Source organism: Arvicanthis niloticus, chromosome 5, assembly GCF_011762505.2.
Source record: "Arvicanthis niloticus isolate mArvNil1 chromosome 5, mArvNil1.pat.X, whole genome shotgun sequence".
Lineage (NCBI taxonomy): Eukaryota > Metazoa > Chordata > Mammalia > Rodentia > Muridae > Arvicanthis > Arvicanthis niloticus.
Genome location: NC_047662.1, coordinates 81,548,917 through 81,566,315, shown reverse-complemented (window position 1 = coordinate 81,566,315; position 17,399 = coordinate 81,548,917). Strand labels below are relative to the sequence as shown.

At 38.6% G+C, this 17,399-nt stretch overlaps 1 protein-coding gene across 4 annotated transcripts in view; it reads right to left on the bottom strand.

The window, feature by feature from the left end:
- Astn2 (astrotactin 2) overlaps positions 1-17,399 on the bottom strand; it is a 917,671-nt gene that overhangs the window by 521,630 nt on the left and 378,642 nt on the right. For all 4 annotated transcript variants that reach the window (XM_034502232.2, XM_034502233.2, XM_076934798.1 and 1 more), the window contains one exon: positions 4,853-5,020. In XM_034502232.2, coding sequence (XP_034358123.1) covers positions 4,853-5,020 — 168 coding nt within the window. The remainder of the gene's footprint in view (positions 1-4,852; positions 5,021-17,399) is intronic.

The window sequence follows — 17,399 nt, the reverse complement described above, 5'->3', positions numbered from 1 at the left end:
AAACAGGAAAGTTCAAATGAGGATACCTGAGAAGAAATACATTTTGACTAAATGTGAATTAGGAAAATGATACCCATGGTATTCCAGTAAAGGGAGAAAGATGTTTAAAATGACCCCAAACAAACAAACGAAAAGCTTGAAAAAATGGAAGTTATGAGGGTGTGGTGTATTCAAGGGACTGCATGAGGATGGGGTGATGGAATTGAGCATGGTTTCATCAAAACCATGTTCAATGAATATGGCAGCTAAGACTTTCACTGAATAGTCAGAGCATGAAAAGACTATCCAGGATGAGGAATTATTATAACCTTGCCACATTGTGATAGTCCTGATATGACAGGTCAGAAATATCAACAACAGTCATTCATTTGCTTGAAATATAGAATCCAATTCTATGATCTACAAAAACTTCAAAATAATTAGATCTTGATTCTACAATCAGTAGGCCAGAACCTTGATCTCTTGATCTTGTTATGTGTCATTTCTGGCATCAGTGCTCACAACTATTGAGATGAAATGGTCTTTGTGGATTCTATACAAGGTTCCAGCTCTAAGATTGTGTGTGTGTGTGTGTGTGTGTGTGTGTGTGTATTAAGATTACAAGAAAAAGTTATTTGTATGATGGTAACTTACAACTTATTGTTATTATTTATTTTTACTATCTTAACTATTTAAACATTTACTGTTTGAAACTTTTATGTGTGAACAAGTCTTTGTCAAATTTAACTGCACTCCTTCATTTTAACTCTTGTGATATTCCCTATCACTTTCCAACTTCATGTGCTCTCTTATAAACCAACTCAGTCCACTTAGTGTTATCTGAATCTGCATGGGAACAGAGTGATGCACTGGAGGATCCTATCAGGACTTACAGTCAAAGAAAACCAACTCTCCATGCAGTTTTAATGGTCTTAACATATTGTGTAAGAATTGCACTGATTGTCCCCAGTAGAACTATGGGAAGGCTATGAAAATGGTATCAACAGGCTCTTGACTAGACTAAAGGATAAGGATTCAAAACCAGATTTCTACCCTACCCAAAAGAGATTCAATAATTGTCTGGCTTAAAGTACTTCCTTAGTTCCTAAGTTTTGCCCTTTTGGGGAGTAGATGACTAGAGCTACTCCAGACTGTAGTTACTATGCAGAACAGAGACCTCTGTCTTCTGCAAAACATCAAGCATCTGTACAAAGAGTTTTCCACAAAGCCTGATCAGACTTTTAAGGAAAGATGAATACAGTTTCAAAGTAAAAATGCTGTGAGATTGAAGAAACCTTAGTTATAGCTGGGTTTCTGCAGTCTTTTGTAACATTGACAAGTCCCTTATTTTAACTGCTTCCTGTTTCCCTATTGTGGATGACAGGAACTATCATGAATTGATTAACATTTGTAAATAATGTATTGTTCATGTCTTAAGTATTTGTTTTGAGTAAGGTAGCATCTCTTTGGCTTGGATACAGTGAAGATGGCATTAAACAATTTAAAAAATTTTTTTTATTGGATATTATATTTACATTTCAGGTTTTACCCTCTTACCCCCACTCCCCTCACTACCCAGGGACCTCCTATCCCATCCCCCCTCCTCATGCTGTTATGAAAATGTGTCCCCACCTACCCCCCCACTCCCACCTCCCCACCCTCGAATTCCCCCGCCCCTCACTCATTCTTCATGGGACCAAGAATCTCCTCTCCTACCTATGCCCGACAAGGCAGTTCTCCCCTTCATGTACAGATGGAGTCATGGGTCCCTCCCTATGTGCTCCCTTGAGTGCTTAGACCTTGGGGAGCTCTGGTTGGTTGGTATTGTTGCTCTCCTCATGGGGCCACAAACCCTTTCTTCTGCTTCAGTCTTCTCTCTAGCTTCTCCATTGGGAGACCCTTGATCAGATCAGTGGTTAGCTGTGAGCGTTGGTCTCTGAATGTGTCAGCATTTGGTAGACCTCTAAGGAGACAGCTATATTAGGCTCTTGTCAGAATGCACTTCCTGCCTTCCACATCAGTGTCTACCTTTGGTGACTGTACATGGAATGGATACCCAGGTGGAATGGTCTCCAGATGGCCCCTCCTTTAGTTTCTGTCCCACACTTTGTTTTCATATTTGCTCCCTTGAGTATTTTTATTACTCCTTCTAAGTAGGACCGAGGTATCCACACTTGGTCTTCCTTCTTCATGAACTTCATGTGGTCTGTAAATACAAATTTCTATATCTGTTCAAGACTTCTCTTTGAATTATGAACCTTTAATGGTTCTTATTCTGTAGTTCTGAATTCTGTTTTAAATGTTAGCTCGCTTTTCTTTATATATGAGGCAAGATTCACTTCTTTAATACAGTTTGTAGCTGTCAATCTCCTACATCCTCAGTGATTGATTCAGACATCTGACAGATGCCCAGATATCAGGAAATATCTGGCAAAGGTGACCGATTAGCCATTAGAAATAGAATGCTGTATACACATGGCACAGGAGAGTGAGGAGGGATAAGAACTTGGAGGCACCTTCTCCACTAGCAGAATGAGATCTCTGCCTGTCTTTTGGCCATTATTTCTAAGCAGTTCAAACACTTAATGATGAATTTAAAGCTCTAAAACATCATTCATAAATAATTGCCCAATCCTAACATATCTGCTTTCTGTTTGTAAGGAGGGACCAGAGGACAGCTACCCTCCTGACCCATTATATTTTCTCTACTCATAATTCCCACAGACTAAATCTTTAAATTTATTTTCTGTTTGAGTGGCATAAAGAATTTGTGACTTTCCTCTGAAGAATCTACTAACCCTAAGCTGTGTGTTCTTTACAATTGTGGGTTAGGTACAAGGCTGAGAGCAATAGTCAGACAGGCAGGCAGGCGTGACCTAAACATGGATCACACAGGAGTCACGGAGGATGGGATCTCCCAGTATAAATATGATTTTTATATGAGATATCTCAACATCATCCTATCCAGTAGGTAAGTTCTTTTTTTTATTAGCAGGCAGGACTGCTAGCTGTTATAGTATTAGAGCACCAACACAGTCAGATCAGGAGCAAAATCAAGTGCTCATTCTCCACTTCTGTGTAATAGGCAGTAGTTTTCTTGAACTAGTATTCGCAACTCTGCTCTTTATGCCTCTCACCCAACCCTGACCCTCAGCGGCATGCCCGACTCTGGAAGTGATGACTTGATTTGTCTCACCATTTAGACTGGAAAATTCGCAATCATCTTTGACTGCACTCCATTTCTCACATCACATATCTAATAACAAATGCTGTCAAGTCTATACTACAGTCATCCAGAATCTGTTAATATCTCAGCATTTTCTTCCCTTCATCCCATGGTCTAAGCCATTACTAGCTCTTGCTTAGATTATAGTAATAGTATGTTTTGACATCTCAGAAAGGATTTATTGCACACCAGCCAGAATAGATCTGTTAAAATATTGGTCAAGACTCACGCTCACATGTTCCTTGGCTCAGAAACATTCAATGACTTTCCCTTTCACTAAAGGTTCACGTTATCCTATAAATTGAACAACTGTTCCTCTCCCAAGTATACACTTGTATTGTGCTTTGTACTTCTTTCTCCTTTAGCCATCTTGGAATTTTTATCAGTGACCAGCAAATGGTCCATTTATGAGTTTCTGCTGCAAAGAATTGTTGCATGCAGGGCCTTCTATTTTTGAAAACTACCAGAGTGACATTATTCTATCTGTTTCTATTGTGAGTTACCTGCTCACATAACACATTCCCAGAGAACATTTCTGTTATGTTCTTCCTTACTGTAAGGTTAACACTGCATAGGTTTCATCATCTATTATCTATTTATTATCTATGTATAAAATGTATCAATGTATCTATCTGACTGTCATGTATGTATGTATGTATCTTTCTATCTATTTATCATCCATCATTTATCTTTTCTATATTTATGTTTACAAATATCTACACATGTATGTATATGTTTGTCTAGTACAGCATTGTCAAATAGAATTTTCTAATTTTTTTATCTCAGTTCTTTAAGAAGGTATTCAGTCAGTCATATAGAATAACAGAGTGACTTGAAATTTGACTAATGTGACTGAGGTTATGAATATTTAATGTTATTTCATTTAAAATAAACAGGCATGTATGGGTTTGGGCTACCATATGAGACTTCAGATTTGCTGTTCTTTTCCCTAGAAACTCATATATAGATTACAGGAGGCATAAAAAAGTTGCCTAAAAATATGCCTGGCTACAGAAAATTCTTTTCAGTTGGATGTGCAAATGAATACATGAAGAAAATTCTGTAGACTGTCTCATTTATTTAAAATTTTAGTTTTTATTGTATAAGCAATCATACTTTGGTGTTTTCATACACATGCCATTTTACTCTATTTTTATTCATCTCCTATGCTCACTTGTACTGTTCCCCCTTTTATCCCCACCCTTGTATACTTCCCTCTTCTGCTTTCTTGCCATATGATAGTCTATTATTTGTTATCAATTCCTTTAAGCCCAACAGAAAGTTTGTGTGTTAGGTACTCCTGTCTTTTGTTATTATTGAATGATATACACTATTGTGTTGAAAAATATAGATATAAAAGCAAACAGAACACAAACTCAGCAGTGTCTAATGGCGTTCAGTCTGCCTTGTTGAGGTTAACCTTAATGTTCTCTGTGCCCTTTTCTACCTCTGAGCTTCCGTGATTTTCTAAGAATTTCCTCCTTTACCAGAGAATGAAATCACATGGTTTAATTGATTGGACTGGCAGACCTTTCCATCAGTTCTCTTGTCAGTGAACCAGCTATCTCTGATTATTTAAGTGGAAAGAATATGGACTCTTCTTCGGTGCATACACCCTCACCTGAAGTCCTGCACCGCATGACTCACCAGTTTCTGGGTCACAGAGCTGTTCGCAGGCATCTGTTGTCCTCTGGCCACAAAGGTCTCTCACCCATGGCGAGGTGGCATTGATCTGGTAGTACAGGGACAGCTTGGCAGGGTTTAGCCAGTCGGAGATATCCAGGTAGCTTCCTTCACTCACTACAAAGCTGCTCCCTATAGGTGAACAGAAAGCAACAGCTACTATCTCCCCATTGTTAGAGTCATTACTGCTGCTACATGAACAAAAGTGCCAATGGCCCAGCCTCAGCTGGTACATCTCACCTAAGAACATTGGAAGAACTGTTACCCTGTGTCATTATGGTATCAAAGTCAACATAAACCTGTTCAGTCTAGTGGATAAGACTGTGTCCTGAGGACTGAGTTCAGATCCAGACTTCGCCCTTACAAACCACTGACTTCTGTGGGAACCGTTTAGTTTATCTGACCTTGGCTGCTTCATCTGTAAATGAAAATGTTAAGGAGCATCACCTCAAGTATGAGAATGTAATAGGTTAACAAAAGGTTATATACACTGGCTGAATGTTTCTAGTAAAAAAAAATGATAAAATCTCAAGAGTAAAATTGGCTGTCCCTGTTACCAGTGCATCCCTTTCGGAAAGAGTGCACTAATGACCACCACAGCTAAGGGAATGATACCTGTGTGCAAAATAAGAAACATGGGATCAAGGCCTATTTCCCCTATTATTTCTGCTGCTGTTGTTTTTTCAGTGTTGTTATTCAAAACTAGAGATTCAGACATATAGTATCTGAGTACACTATCACTAAGCTATACTCTCAATCCCATTTATTTTATTCTGAAGGAGATAATGAGGTAGAAATGTAGATTGTGGTAGACAAAGACAGGCATTTTCAAGGAAATTCCAAGACCCTTTAAGAATAAGATACTACACATGCATGCACACATACTTGTGCCCACACACCAACATACACACACCCACACCCACATGTTGATGCATATCTTGGTGGCATATGCCTATACTCCCAGTACACAGAAGATGAAGGTAGTAGCTTCCAAGCCAGTAAGATCAACACAGGTCATCCTGAGATGCCAAGGGGGACTGTGTTAAAAAACTAAGCAAACAAGCAAACAAATAAATGATCTTGGTTCTTGATGTTTGGAAAATACAAGAAGAGACACAGGCAGTTGCTGGGATCAAAGGGTCATGTCAGGCTCTACTTGAACGGCAGCTATGAATCACTTGCAGTTAGATCTTTACACATGGGCCAAAAAGCCAGGAGAGGCTGAGATTTAAGGGGGTTTGTTTATTTGTTTTTTTTTGTTGTTGTTTTGTTTTCCAATAATTAACATGTTCTCTATTGAAGGCTTAAATATGTTCCTAGAACATATGTAGGTCAAAAATCCTCTTGCTTCCTAATGTCTGAATTGAAATATTCCTCATTGATTCATGAGAGATATATGTATGCATGCACATTATCCATTCCAATGTAATTACTGTCTAATTATACAGTGTTTTCATATACATCTATATATCCTATACAAATTCACATGTGCCCATAGGTACACCCAGTTTGGAGGAGGTAAGATGCTCCTTCAGATTGGCCATAATTATATTGTAAACAATGAACACATGTATGCAGCAATCACACAAATCTAAGGCTAAGCTTCATAGAGTGAAAAAGTATGAATTTGAATAGGACTAAATAAGACTTAAAGAGTGGATCTGGAGTTGTGCTAGTTGTATCAGCCTGTATTATGCAGAACAAATGATTGTGTCCTCAAATTAATATAACCAAGCTTCCTACCTCATTTCCTTCTCTTTATCATGTCAGGAAACAATAACAACAATACCCTAGTTTTTCTAGGAAAAAATACAAGTTTTACAAAGAGTGTCTCTGCTTTTAAGCATCCTTTGCATTTAACAAGGGATTCTCTGTCAGATCATACTAAACACTATTCTTGCTCTATGATTGGACTCATCTTGGATCAGATCATCTGTTGTAGTCCAGTGAAAAATGGTCTGGAAGGTGAGGTCAAATTAAACCATGCCTGGCTTCCCAAGTATCTGAGACCAAGGGTTAAGCTAACATTCTTTAACTCACATGGTCACACAATGCCTATTATTCTATAGAAGGAGTTCCCATGTAAAAGTACAGGATGCAACATGACTGTCAGTGTGAATGCCAGAAGCATACATGTGAAACAGCAGGAGTAATGGTTGACATCATGCTGAGATAAGGAAATGACCACTTTGGAAGTTGGCCCTAAAGTCTTTGGCAGCTAAAGGAAGAAAGAAAAGAAAAAGAAAAAGAAAAAAAAAAAAAAGAAACGAGTCTGTAGGATTCCATATTTCAAACTTCTGGCAAAGAAAGCTATTTAAATCTATCTGCAAAGCCACATTTCCTCCACTGGATCAAAGCCCAAAGAGAAACATGTCACATGGGTCCTTGAGCAAGGCACTACACATCAGTATCAACTGCAGATTTTTCTTTTGAAAAGCACAGTCATGCTGTTTAAATGGATAATTCTTGTATTTATTCTCACTAAAGACTGAGGGATGGTTATTGAATTGTGTCCCAGGGCTGAGTTTGGTTATTCCTGCTGCTTCAGAAAAGCTACACAGTGCTGTGATAAAGAGAACAGCCTGCAAGATATGAGTTCAGATCCTCACGGCATTACTTACTAGCCATATAAACTTTAGCAAGAAAACAATCCCCCAGTTGCACATAAATAGCATGGGTAGAGAATCCCCCTCCTCAGATGCTGATCTCAAGATTACATAGAACAATGCATCTGCCTTAGGTCAGCATTGCCTGCAAGAAAATCCAAAGGCAGAGATTGGCATAGTCCACTGGTATGGTCTTGTAAGGGAGTGGCCAAAGTAAAATTTCATGGTGGGAGAAGGTCAATTGCCATGGGGATACAGAAAAACCCTTCATTGATTGCACTGGACATTCTGGCAGTGGGTGCTTTTTCACACTGGTTTCAAATCAAGACAAGCATTTGTACCTACACATTGTCCAGTCAGGGACTATAGATGATCTCTGCGAGGGGAACATAAGCTTGGGTGAAACAGTCCTTCAAAACGGAGGGATACTTATTCAATAGATAATGTTCAGCAGAGACGGGCCAACCACTAATATCTCTTGCAATTAGGCGAGTTAGTGTTGCAGCACTTAATGGAGATAGGGATACAGCCTCACAAATCCACTAAGGCAGAGAAGTCCTGAGTACTCAGTGAAACTGACTAATGGGAGCAATTTTCATTATTGTTTGGATTTCTTATGAACTTCAAAGCTCTATACACATTTATCCACAGATTTCAAATATGAGAAATATGAATGAGAAATATTGGACTGGGAAACAGGTGTTATGGGCTGCTTGCCTTTGAGCCTTTTAGAGATAAATGGGTCATGAATATAGAGTTCTTACAAATTGATATTAGTGTTCTATTAAAGACTTCACAAAGCTGTCACCAACAAAGGATAGTTCCGCAATGAAACAGGAGGCTGACCATTGCCATAAAGTAAGCCTGACATCCTGATCTTAGCCTCTCCAGACTCTAAAACTTTCATAAATACACGTCTGTTATTTATAATGCATTACCACTCTGGTATTGTATTTCAGCATCATAAATGGTCTAGTCAGTAGGGTTATCTTTAACTTGAATATCTTTTGAAGTGATATTGTGAAGAGATGTTCAAATGGTTGATAGCAGAGAGGGGCGGTTATCCCTTGTGTGTTTCCTGAGATAAAAATATTACATATTTTGCTCCCTTACAACAGTCTATTGGGATAATCATTTTCTTCTTTCACAGAAGAATGCATGAGATGCAGAGAAAAATTGATCTGACCAATATACGTAATTACTCTGGGACGGGAGTGAAAGTTGAAAGAAGAGTTTTCAGTTTCTAAAGCTATGATCTTCCTGGTTATTTCAGGCTATATTGAGAAATAGGCCCAACAGGGAAGACATTAGCCAAAATACCCAACTATGGTAACATAGAACCTGTAGAGACCATATCCAGTGGATAGGCACAGCCCCTGGTTGAGGTATGGGGCCACCCACACAGCTAAAAACTCATAATCCAGAATTCTTCCTGTCAAAGGAAATGCAGAGACAAAGAGTAAAGTAGCGTCTGAAGGAAAGACCACTCAGATACTGCCCCACTTAGGGATCCATCCTATCTGCAGACACCAAACCCAAACACTGATGCCAAGAAGTGCTTGCTGACAGGAGCCTGGTATAGTTGTCCTCTGAGAGGCTCTGCCAAAGCAGAGCCTGACCAATACAGCTGTGAATGCATGCAGTCAAACATTGGACTTAGCGCAGGGACCCCAATGAAGGAGTTAGGGCAAAGACTGAAGGAGCTGAAGGGGGTTACAACCCTATATGAAGAACAATAATATCAATCAAATAGACCCCCCAAATCTGCCAGTGACTAAACTACCAACCAAAGAGTACACATTGGGGGTGGGGGGAATGGCTGCAGTTGGATATGTAGGAGAAGATTGCCCTATGTGACATCAATAGGAGGAAAGCCCCTTGGTCTTGTGGAGGCTCAATGACCTGGGGTAGGGGAATGCTAGGCTGCTGAGGGGGGAGTGGGTAGGCAGGTCGGGGAGTACCCTCATAGAGGCAAGGTAGGGGGAGGGGATAGGGAATTTATGGAGGGGAAACTGAGAAGAGAGATAACATTTGAAATGCAAATAAATAAAATAACCAATAAAAAAAGAGAAAAATAGGAACTCCGGTAGGGGATGCCTTCTCTGGTCCTGTTACTCCTCCTCCATCAAGCCAGACACTCACTTTGGTGACTGTAGTGTACGTAGTACTGGAGGCACTTTACCTCCTCTGATGGACCGTGGTTTCTTACAAGGAATATGTGGTGACTCATGAGTCCTTAACAATCCTTCTCCCAGCAAAATACTTGTCTAATGTGAGACACTTAGTGAATGCTAAAGTGAATTAATGGAATCAAGTTCCATGTCTGATGACAGAGACCTTCAATTCACTTCTTCCTGGGGTTGTGAAGGAGAAAAGCCATCCTTTTTGGTCCAGGTTAGCTGTATTTGCACTACATGAAACCTCAACAATATCGCTAGCCTTTTCAGAGTCTCACAATGCTCAAACTAAATAACTGAACATCACGTTCAGGGTTCTTGAGAGAGGAGACTCATTTTCAAGGGCTTGAGATGTGGATGAGTAGCATACAGACTTGAGTAAAGGGGACTCTGTCGAAAGTAGCAAGGAGATGAAAAGATGTTGTATCAGAAAGATGATTCCTCAGCTGAGTTTAATGTGTTCATTTGTCCAACACTGAGTGAAGTCCTCCCCAAGTAAGACATTCTCATAAAGTTAGGAAAATGAGCTAGAGCAATTGAGAATTTTATGAGCTAAATAATGTAGACCAAATATATGCATAAATATGTACTATACACACTGGAGTGAGGTAAGGATTATCTGAAAAGCTGGGTATTCTCACTTTGGAAAGAACTGTCACTATCAGGAAGCAGGCCTTGAAAATTGGCCTTTAACTTAAACTTATATAAAAAGATCAATCAGAAGAGGATAAAGAGGAAAAGGATCAAGAGCTAGAGGCCTCGGTAGTACACAGCAGATTTACCCAGTAGGCCTGCATCTCTCAATCCTTGCCATATTTGAAAGAATTTCATCCAGTGTGCACTTAAATACACCATGCCATCATTTCATTCAGCTGTGTCTTTGTATACAAAAGTAACAAGCAAGCCTATACCAGACCTTAGTTGAATGAAATACAGTCCTTGACAATACCAGGGATGGAGATCAGACACGCAAGTCTGAGGCAAGCCTCTGTGCCTATCCCATACCCTTTACTAATTACTTCATCTGGATTCTTTATTTCTTGATGACAAGGACCATGCATGGCTTAAGCCATGATCAGCATATTTCCTAGTGCATGTTCAGAAGACATTTGGATTTGGGAAGAGAATAAAAGAAAAAAAAAAAAAAACAAGGTAGAGTTAGGAAGGAGAGTGCACTAGTAAGTGAAATGAGTGTCAAACAGCTCTCTGAATAAATTGCCACATTTTTATGGGAATGAAAACTACCTCACAAGGAAATAAAAATGTGTTATTTCTTGTGTCTCATGTTTCCCTTATTTTCGTCTGGATGTCTGTCTTATTTTCTTGGCTTTAGATTAAAAGCCCTGCCTCCCTTTTTGGGCAATGTAAGATTCCTTTCTCAGATACTCATTTAGATCCTCTCAGAGAGCAATGACTCCTAAATGAACCTCTGCCAAAATCTCAACTTCAAAATGTCATGCTTCCTTATTTTAAATATATTTATATATACATATATACATATATATTCATTTTTCTCTCACTGCCTTGTGGGAATATACATCATCTAATTAGCCAAATGGATTTTCAGTTCAGCCCAATCATTTCCTTATCTAGAATCTGAAGCCAGTGCTGCTCAGGGGACTGCGCGGGCACAGAGGTCCTCATTAACTCTGATCTTCAATTACATTGATTATAAGCCTGCTTCTGTAATTGTGTAGAATAGATCAGGGGTGAGCTGAGAAGCTCAGGCCACTCCATAATGTTCTCTGAAAAGCCAGAGGCACAGCATCCTCCAAAAGAAACAGAATGCTACAGATGAGAGCTAAAAATACCTCAGAAGTAGGTATCACCAGACAAAAACTGCCTGTTGAGACAAGCAGCAGTTGCAAATTTCCTTTCATTTCACTGTGCCATGAGCCAGACCAATCATTGCTATGAGTGAGAGACTTCAAACCAAGGCTCTGCTCACACTGGTGAATGGTCAGTAGATGCTCTCCATAAATGAAGTGGAGGAATGATTTTGGTCCCAAGGATTCAGTTCCTTTGGTTTTCTCCCTTTGGTTCTGAAATGATGAGAAGCATTCTCCCTTCAGTCACATCACAGAACCTACCTCTGTTGGATTCTCAGACCTATGAGAAATATCCTACCTGGAGATATGATGATGTATAAACTCAGAAACAAAAATGAGGACCACATATATTATCAGCCCAGCAGGTATATGAAGCACATATCCACTCTAGCCTCTGTCCCAATTCACAGATCCATAAGTTAATATTGGCTACATTCCACCACTTAGTATTCATTGAAGAGTGGACATATGAAGTGGGGGGATCAAACAAAGTTTTGAGGGCTTTGTAAGAGAAACCAAAGAGAAAGCAAAGCCAACCTAGGTAGTTGGGAGCTACTGGACTTTGAGAGCTGGAATATTATTGGGGGCCAGTTTTCAAACAAGGCCGTTGGCAACTTATCTCTCTGTCTGTTTCTCTATTCCTGTTTTTTTCAAAAATCTCATCTCCCAATTAATTTCTCTTTACTTTGGATCAACTGCAATCTTCTCACCATCACCTACATGTTCTCTATCTGTTATGGGATCCATTGTATCTTCAAGTTTGCATGATGTAGATTTGACAGGCATTGATTGGAAACGTGACTGCATTTGAAGGCAGGGTCTTCATTTTATTTTACTTTTTTACTTATTCACTTTACATCACTCTCACTGCCTCCTCTCAGTCACCTCCTTCTCACAATCCTTCCCCTATCCACCTCCCCTTCTCTGAATGGATGGGCATCCCCTTGGGTATCTCCTGATCTAGCACTTCAAGTCTCTGTGAGGCTAGGAACTTCCTCTTCTACTGAGGCCAGACAAGGCAGCCCAGCTAGAAAACACATATCCTACAGACAGGCAACAGCTTTTGGAACAGCCTCTGCTCCAGTTGCTTGGGACCCACATGAAGATCAAACTGCACATCTGCTACATATGTTTGGAGAAGCCTAAATCCACATTTCCTCTATAGTCAGGATCTTTACAAAGGCAAAGTTAAAAGGGGAGTCTTTATCCAGCACAACTCATGTACTTATAAGAAGACATAATCACATATGGAGAAGCGACTATATGAAGATGAGAAAAGAAGAAAGGCATCTATCAGCCGTGGACGAAAACAGCAGAAGAAATCAATCCTGTTGACCCCTTTAACTTTGAGTGCTTACTCTGTAACTATGAGAAAACACACTCCTGACACATTTCAGCCACTCTAAAAATGACACCTCATTATAGTATTATTAACAAACTAACACACTGCTTGCATCTTACTGGACAAATATCTCATATGTTTGTTCTGATTATTAATGCTTATTTACTATCAAGAAACCCTAGGGGTTACTTGGCAGAATAAAGTTTGAAATGTATACAAGAAAAGAATAAAACGACAAAGCCAGTAATTGAAATTCAGTTCTATACTGGTACTTTTGGAGATGCATAGAGTTCTAAATATATTCCCTAGTTTGAAATAAGCTGTTTCACTGATTCCTCATGAGCCCAAACTGGTTCTAAATACTCCAATATCCCTGGATAGACAAAAGACTGTCTATCCAGTGATTTTTAGGTTATAATATATACATATATATTATGTGAATAAGATGCAAATGTTAAAGAGATGGAAGGGAAGAAGAAATGGAAAATGCCCAGGGATTATTTTAAAGAAGGTCATTTTACATAAAACACTGTATTGGCAGGCTCCTCAGAAAAGAAAAACTTGGTTAAACTAGGAATATGCTTCTTGAAAATTATATAACAGGTGAGAATTTTATGATGTTATGAGAGCCATATATGATATTTAAGAAGTTCCCAAACACTTATATTTATTATTCTCTAACTTTGCTTTTTTTCCTTCCAAACTATGTTTTACCTGAGACTTTTTAGCACCACAGATACACTGTGTATCCACCACTGCACTTTATTTATGGTTAACTTTTACAATGCACAAAGGGAGTATATTTTATTACTCCCAAACTCAATTTTCATCACTTTGGGTATAAGTTAACCCTCACTAAAGATGAACACTATAGTCAAACCTTCTTCTTTAATAGATAATGAACCCTAGGAAAAAGGCAGAAAAAAATATTCCTTAAGATCCTGAAAGGATTTGCCATGTACCACCATGTGTTACATAAGAGCAGCAAGAAACCTTATATATAAGGTTTCTTATATATAAGTGGTCACCTAACATTGGAATGAAGCTGACAATTCTTGTTGCCTTGACACAGCTATTGTACTATCAGAAGATGCATGACTCATGTGTCTGGGGTCATTGTTGGCAATCATGTATAGTACATACAAGTATATATGAAACCTAGTGCTTATACTTGTTAATACTCGTAATACATAAGAAAGTTACTAAACATACATGTTACTGTATTATATATTTCTGACAATTGTATTTTTGTCACTTTTTAGGACATACATCATCTGCTGAGTTTTTTAAAGAAAACTTCCTTTAAAACATTGTATTGCATCACACATCTGTACTCCACACATCATCCAAGCAGACCAGGAAAGTAGGAAGTGAAGCCACCCAGCTTTGTATACGTATACATTATGATATTTGCACAGTGACTTAGCATGTATCACCATTATTAAGAAATGCATGACCCAAACTACCCCTAGAACTTTGTGTACAACTGACCTTCCAAAGGCCATACCACTGGAGAATATCAGGGCTAGAACAGAGTCTAAGTGGCGTGACATCAAGATTACAGTTGCTTGGAATAATTCGCACTGCCCAGCAAAAGCAGCTCCCATGTAGCTGAGTGAATCATCACAAACCTACAACTCCCTTCTTTTGAGGAGAGGTCCACATCATAGAAGAATCAACTAAGAGCTCATCACTAGGTACATAGAGAAAAATAAACAGTGATGGGGTACCCAAAGGGGATGTAGTGTTCTGCATAAGAAAACCGGTTGTTTCTAAGTAGTTTTATTACTTTTCCAATACTCACTAAACATACGTTTCTCTGAAGTACCATGTGGAATTTCCTGTGGGCATTGGCAACTTTTTTTTTTTTTTTAACATTTTCTGTATTCCCTATCTCAAACTGTGATCAAAGTCTGTCTAAAAACAGATTGTCACAGAATTCTACATGGTTTTCTGTGCCCTTGGTCTTGCTTCAAGTTACTTTAGGGATGTTTGGGGTCTGGACAAAAGCTATTTGAAGTTTCATTATTTCAAAAGAGCATTTTCCCCAAGGTACCTGGCAATTTTGGAACCAAGGTAGGTAATGGAAAAGAACAAAGTCATAAAATGCTTCTTGTCGTTTAAATTTATTTAAATTTCTAAGGAAATAATTTTGATGCAAGCTATTACACGTAGCTATTACTCTCAAATTCTTTCTTTCTTTCTTCTTCTTTTTTTCCTTTTTTCTTTCTCCCCACTCTAGAATTCCATTAGTACTTAACTAAAAAATTATGAGTCAGATCTAATCTAGATATTGGATTTACTTTGAACTAAAACTAGTGGTTCTTAATTTTAATCTCTATCATCTATATATCATCTATCTATCTATCATCTATCTATCTATCTATCTATCTATCTATCTATCTATCTATCGATCAATTTATCTTGGAAATTGATGGGGATGCGCATGCTAAAGCATGCAAATAGAAGGCTGGGAGATCTATTAAGAGTGGTATTCTCCTACTGAAATGTGAAGGCCAGGATAAAACATGGGGTCTCAGCCTCAGTGGCAATAGTATTCACCCACTGAGCAATCCCCTTTGGCCTAGACTATGCGTTTTGGAAGGAATATAGTAGGTATTGGCTCCTGATCCCAGAAGCCCATTTTCTGACTTTTATAACAGGAAACATCTTTTTCTTTGTGTTAGCTGCAAAAGAAAGACATGAACTTAAAAATGGAGTCAGGGATGAGCTCAGTTGGAAGACAAAGAGGCCCAGCTCAGGCCCTGGTCCAGCCCCTGATTTCTAATTATTGTAAGAAGAATCAATTCTGTAAGCTTACTAACTTCTTTGTCTGCATTTTTGTAATAAAGTTTATAGAGTTTCCGATCCCATTAAGTAAATTTCAGGTGAATTATCTATGAATACTGTAGTCTCTGTTTTAAGATTCACAGTGCACTGTTCTAGGAAAATCTACACAGTAAGCAAAGTTTCTCTGTGTGTAATTAAATTTTTACCCATATACATAATGTATATGATTGTACAATGCATACACACACATACACATACATACATACACACATGCAAACTATATAAATACAATTGACTATGTGTTCTGGAATGTTTGCATATTTATGTGCTCATACAATTCTATGAGTAACTGTATTTTGTGTAGACAATGACTCCTGAGTTTGGACAATAGGGTAGTGCCATTTGGCAAACCGCAAAACATTAATTTCATGTTTAAAAAATCACCTTGATTTTACCTACTTACTCATTTCCCCTAGGTTGACATACACCACATTCCAGTAGCTAGTCCTCGTATATACTAATATTTGACAGTATCTAAGGTGACTCAGAGTCACCAAAAAGTAAAGGCTGTAGGAGTGACAGCAGATCCCAAGAAGGATGCCTGGTAAAAATTAGGATCAGCACATTTAGAAGGAGAACAGTCCAAAAAAAATGTGTGGTTGAGGTGTGAATCTTTATGTCAATAAGAACTTAGTGCACACCCTTGAAGCACTCTGCGTCTCCCAAGTTAGCAATGTTCCTTGACCTTTTCCTTTTCTTTGTTTCTGTCCTCATCTTGTGAGATGTGCTTCTCTCTGCTCCTCTCAAGGAGCCTGCACACATGTCAACGGCAGTTGGCTAACGCAGCTCACAACTGTGAGCACTGAGAGTAACCATATTAGCAATTCCTCCTGGATTTGTTTCATTACTACACCACAGGTTCAAGACAACCAAATGACTTACACCCAGGGACCTGCATGCTTTTTTTTCTCACTTTATGTTTGTGTGTGTTTGTATGTGTGTGTGTCCACACACTTATATATTGATATTTTTCTCTAGATTTATTGCCATCTACTTCCTTCTATCATCTGGAAAACAGTTTCAGAGAAAAAAAAAAAAAGCACAGATGTTGAAACCAGCAGAGGTAGATCTAAATGGGGTCCCTTCAACTCAGCATTTGAGTGGCTCTGGAAAATGATTCATATTTCTTTTCTCAGCCTCTTCCTCCAAAGGAAAGTGAAGGGCATTACTATGCAGCATTTGCATGCATGTTAGAGGACTGTGTGTTTCTGACTTGCTGAATACATTTGTCAGATGGAAATTTGTACTGTTACTTATGCTGATCTTTAAATGACCTTAGAAATATGAAATTATTTGTATTCTCATTCTTCAGACAACAAAGCCGAGGCTTCAGTACTTCACATGTACATATCCTGAAATTCACAGATACATTGCTGGAGATTGCAAATTACAGTGCACCCAGTGATAACAATAACAGTATTCAAGACTATTAGGCTGCCTCCTGCTCTTCTCACTTCAAGAAAAATCTGTCCATACACTACAAGGAATTTTCTGTTTTGTTTTACTTTGCTTTTGTCAGTAGTTCAACTCTGGTTCATTCTCTAGCCACTGTACTTCTGAAGATGATGACTGAAATATAAATCATAGTATGCTGGAATGAGTGCAAAGGGGTAGTAGGTGACACAACATTGTAATTGGTACTTAATATCTCCAAAGACATGTAATATTTCCAAGAGATATTTTCTGGAAACTGGACAATAATTCAAA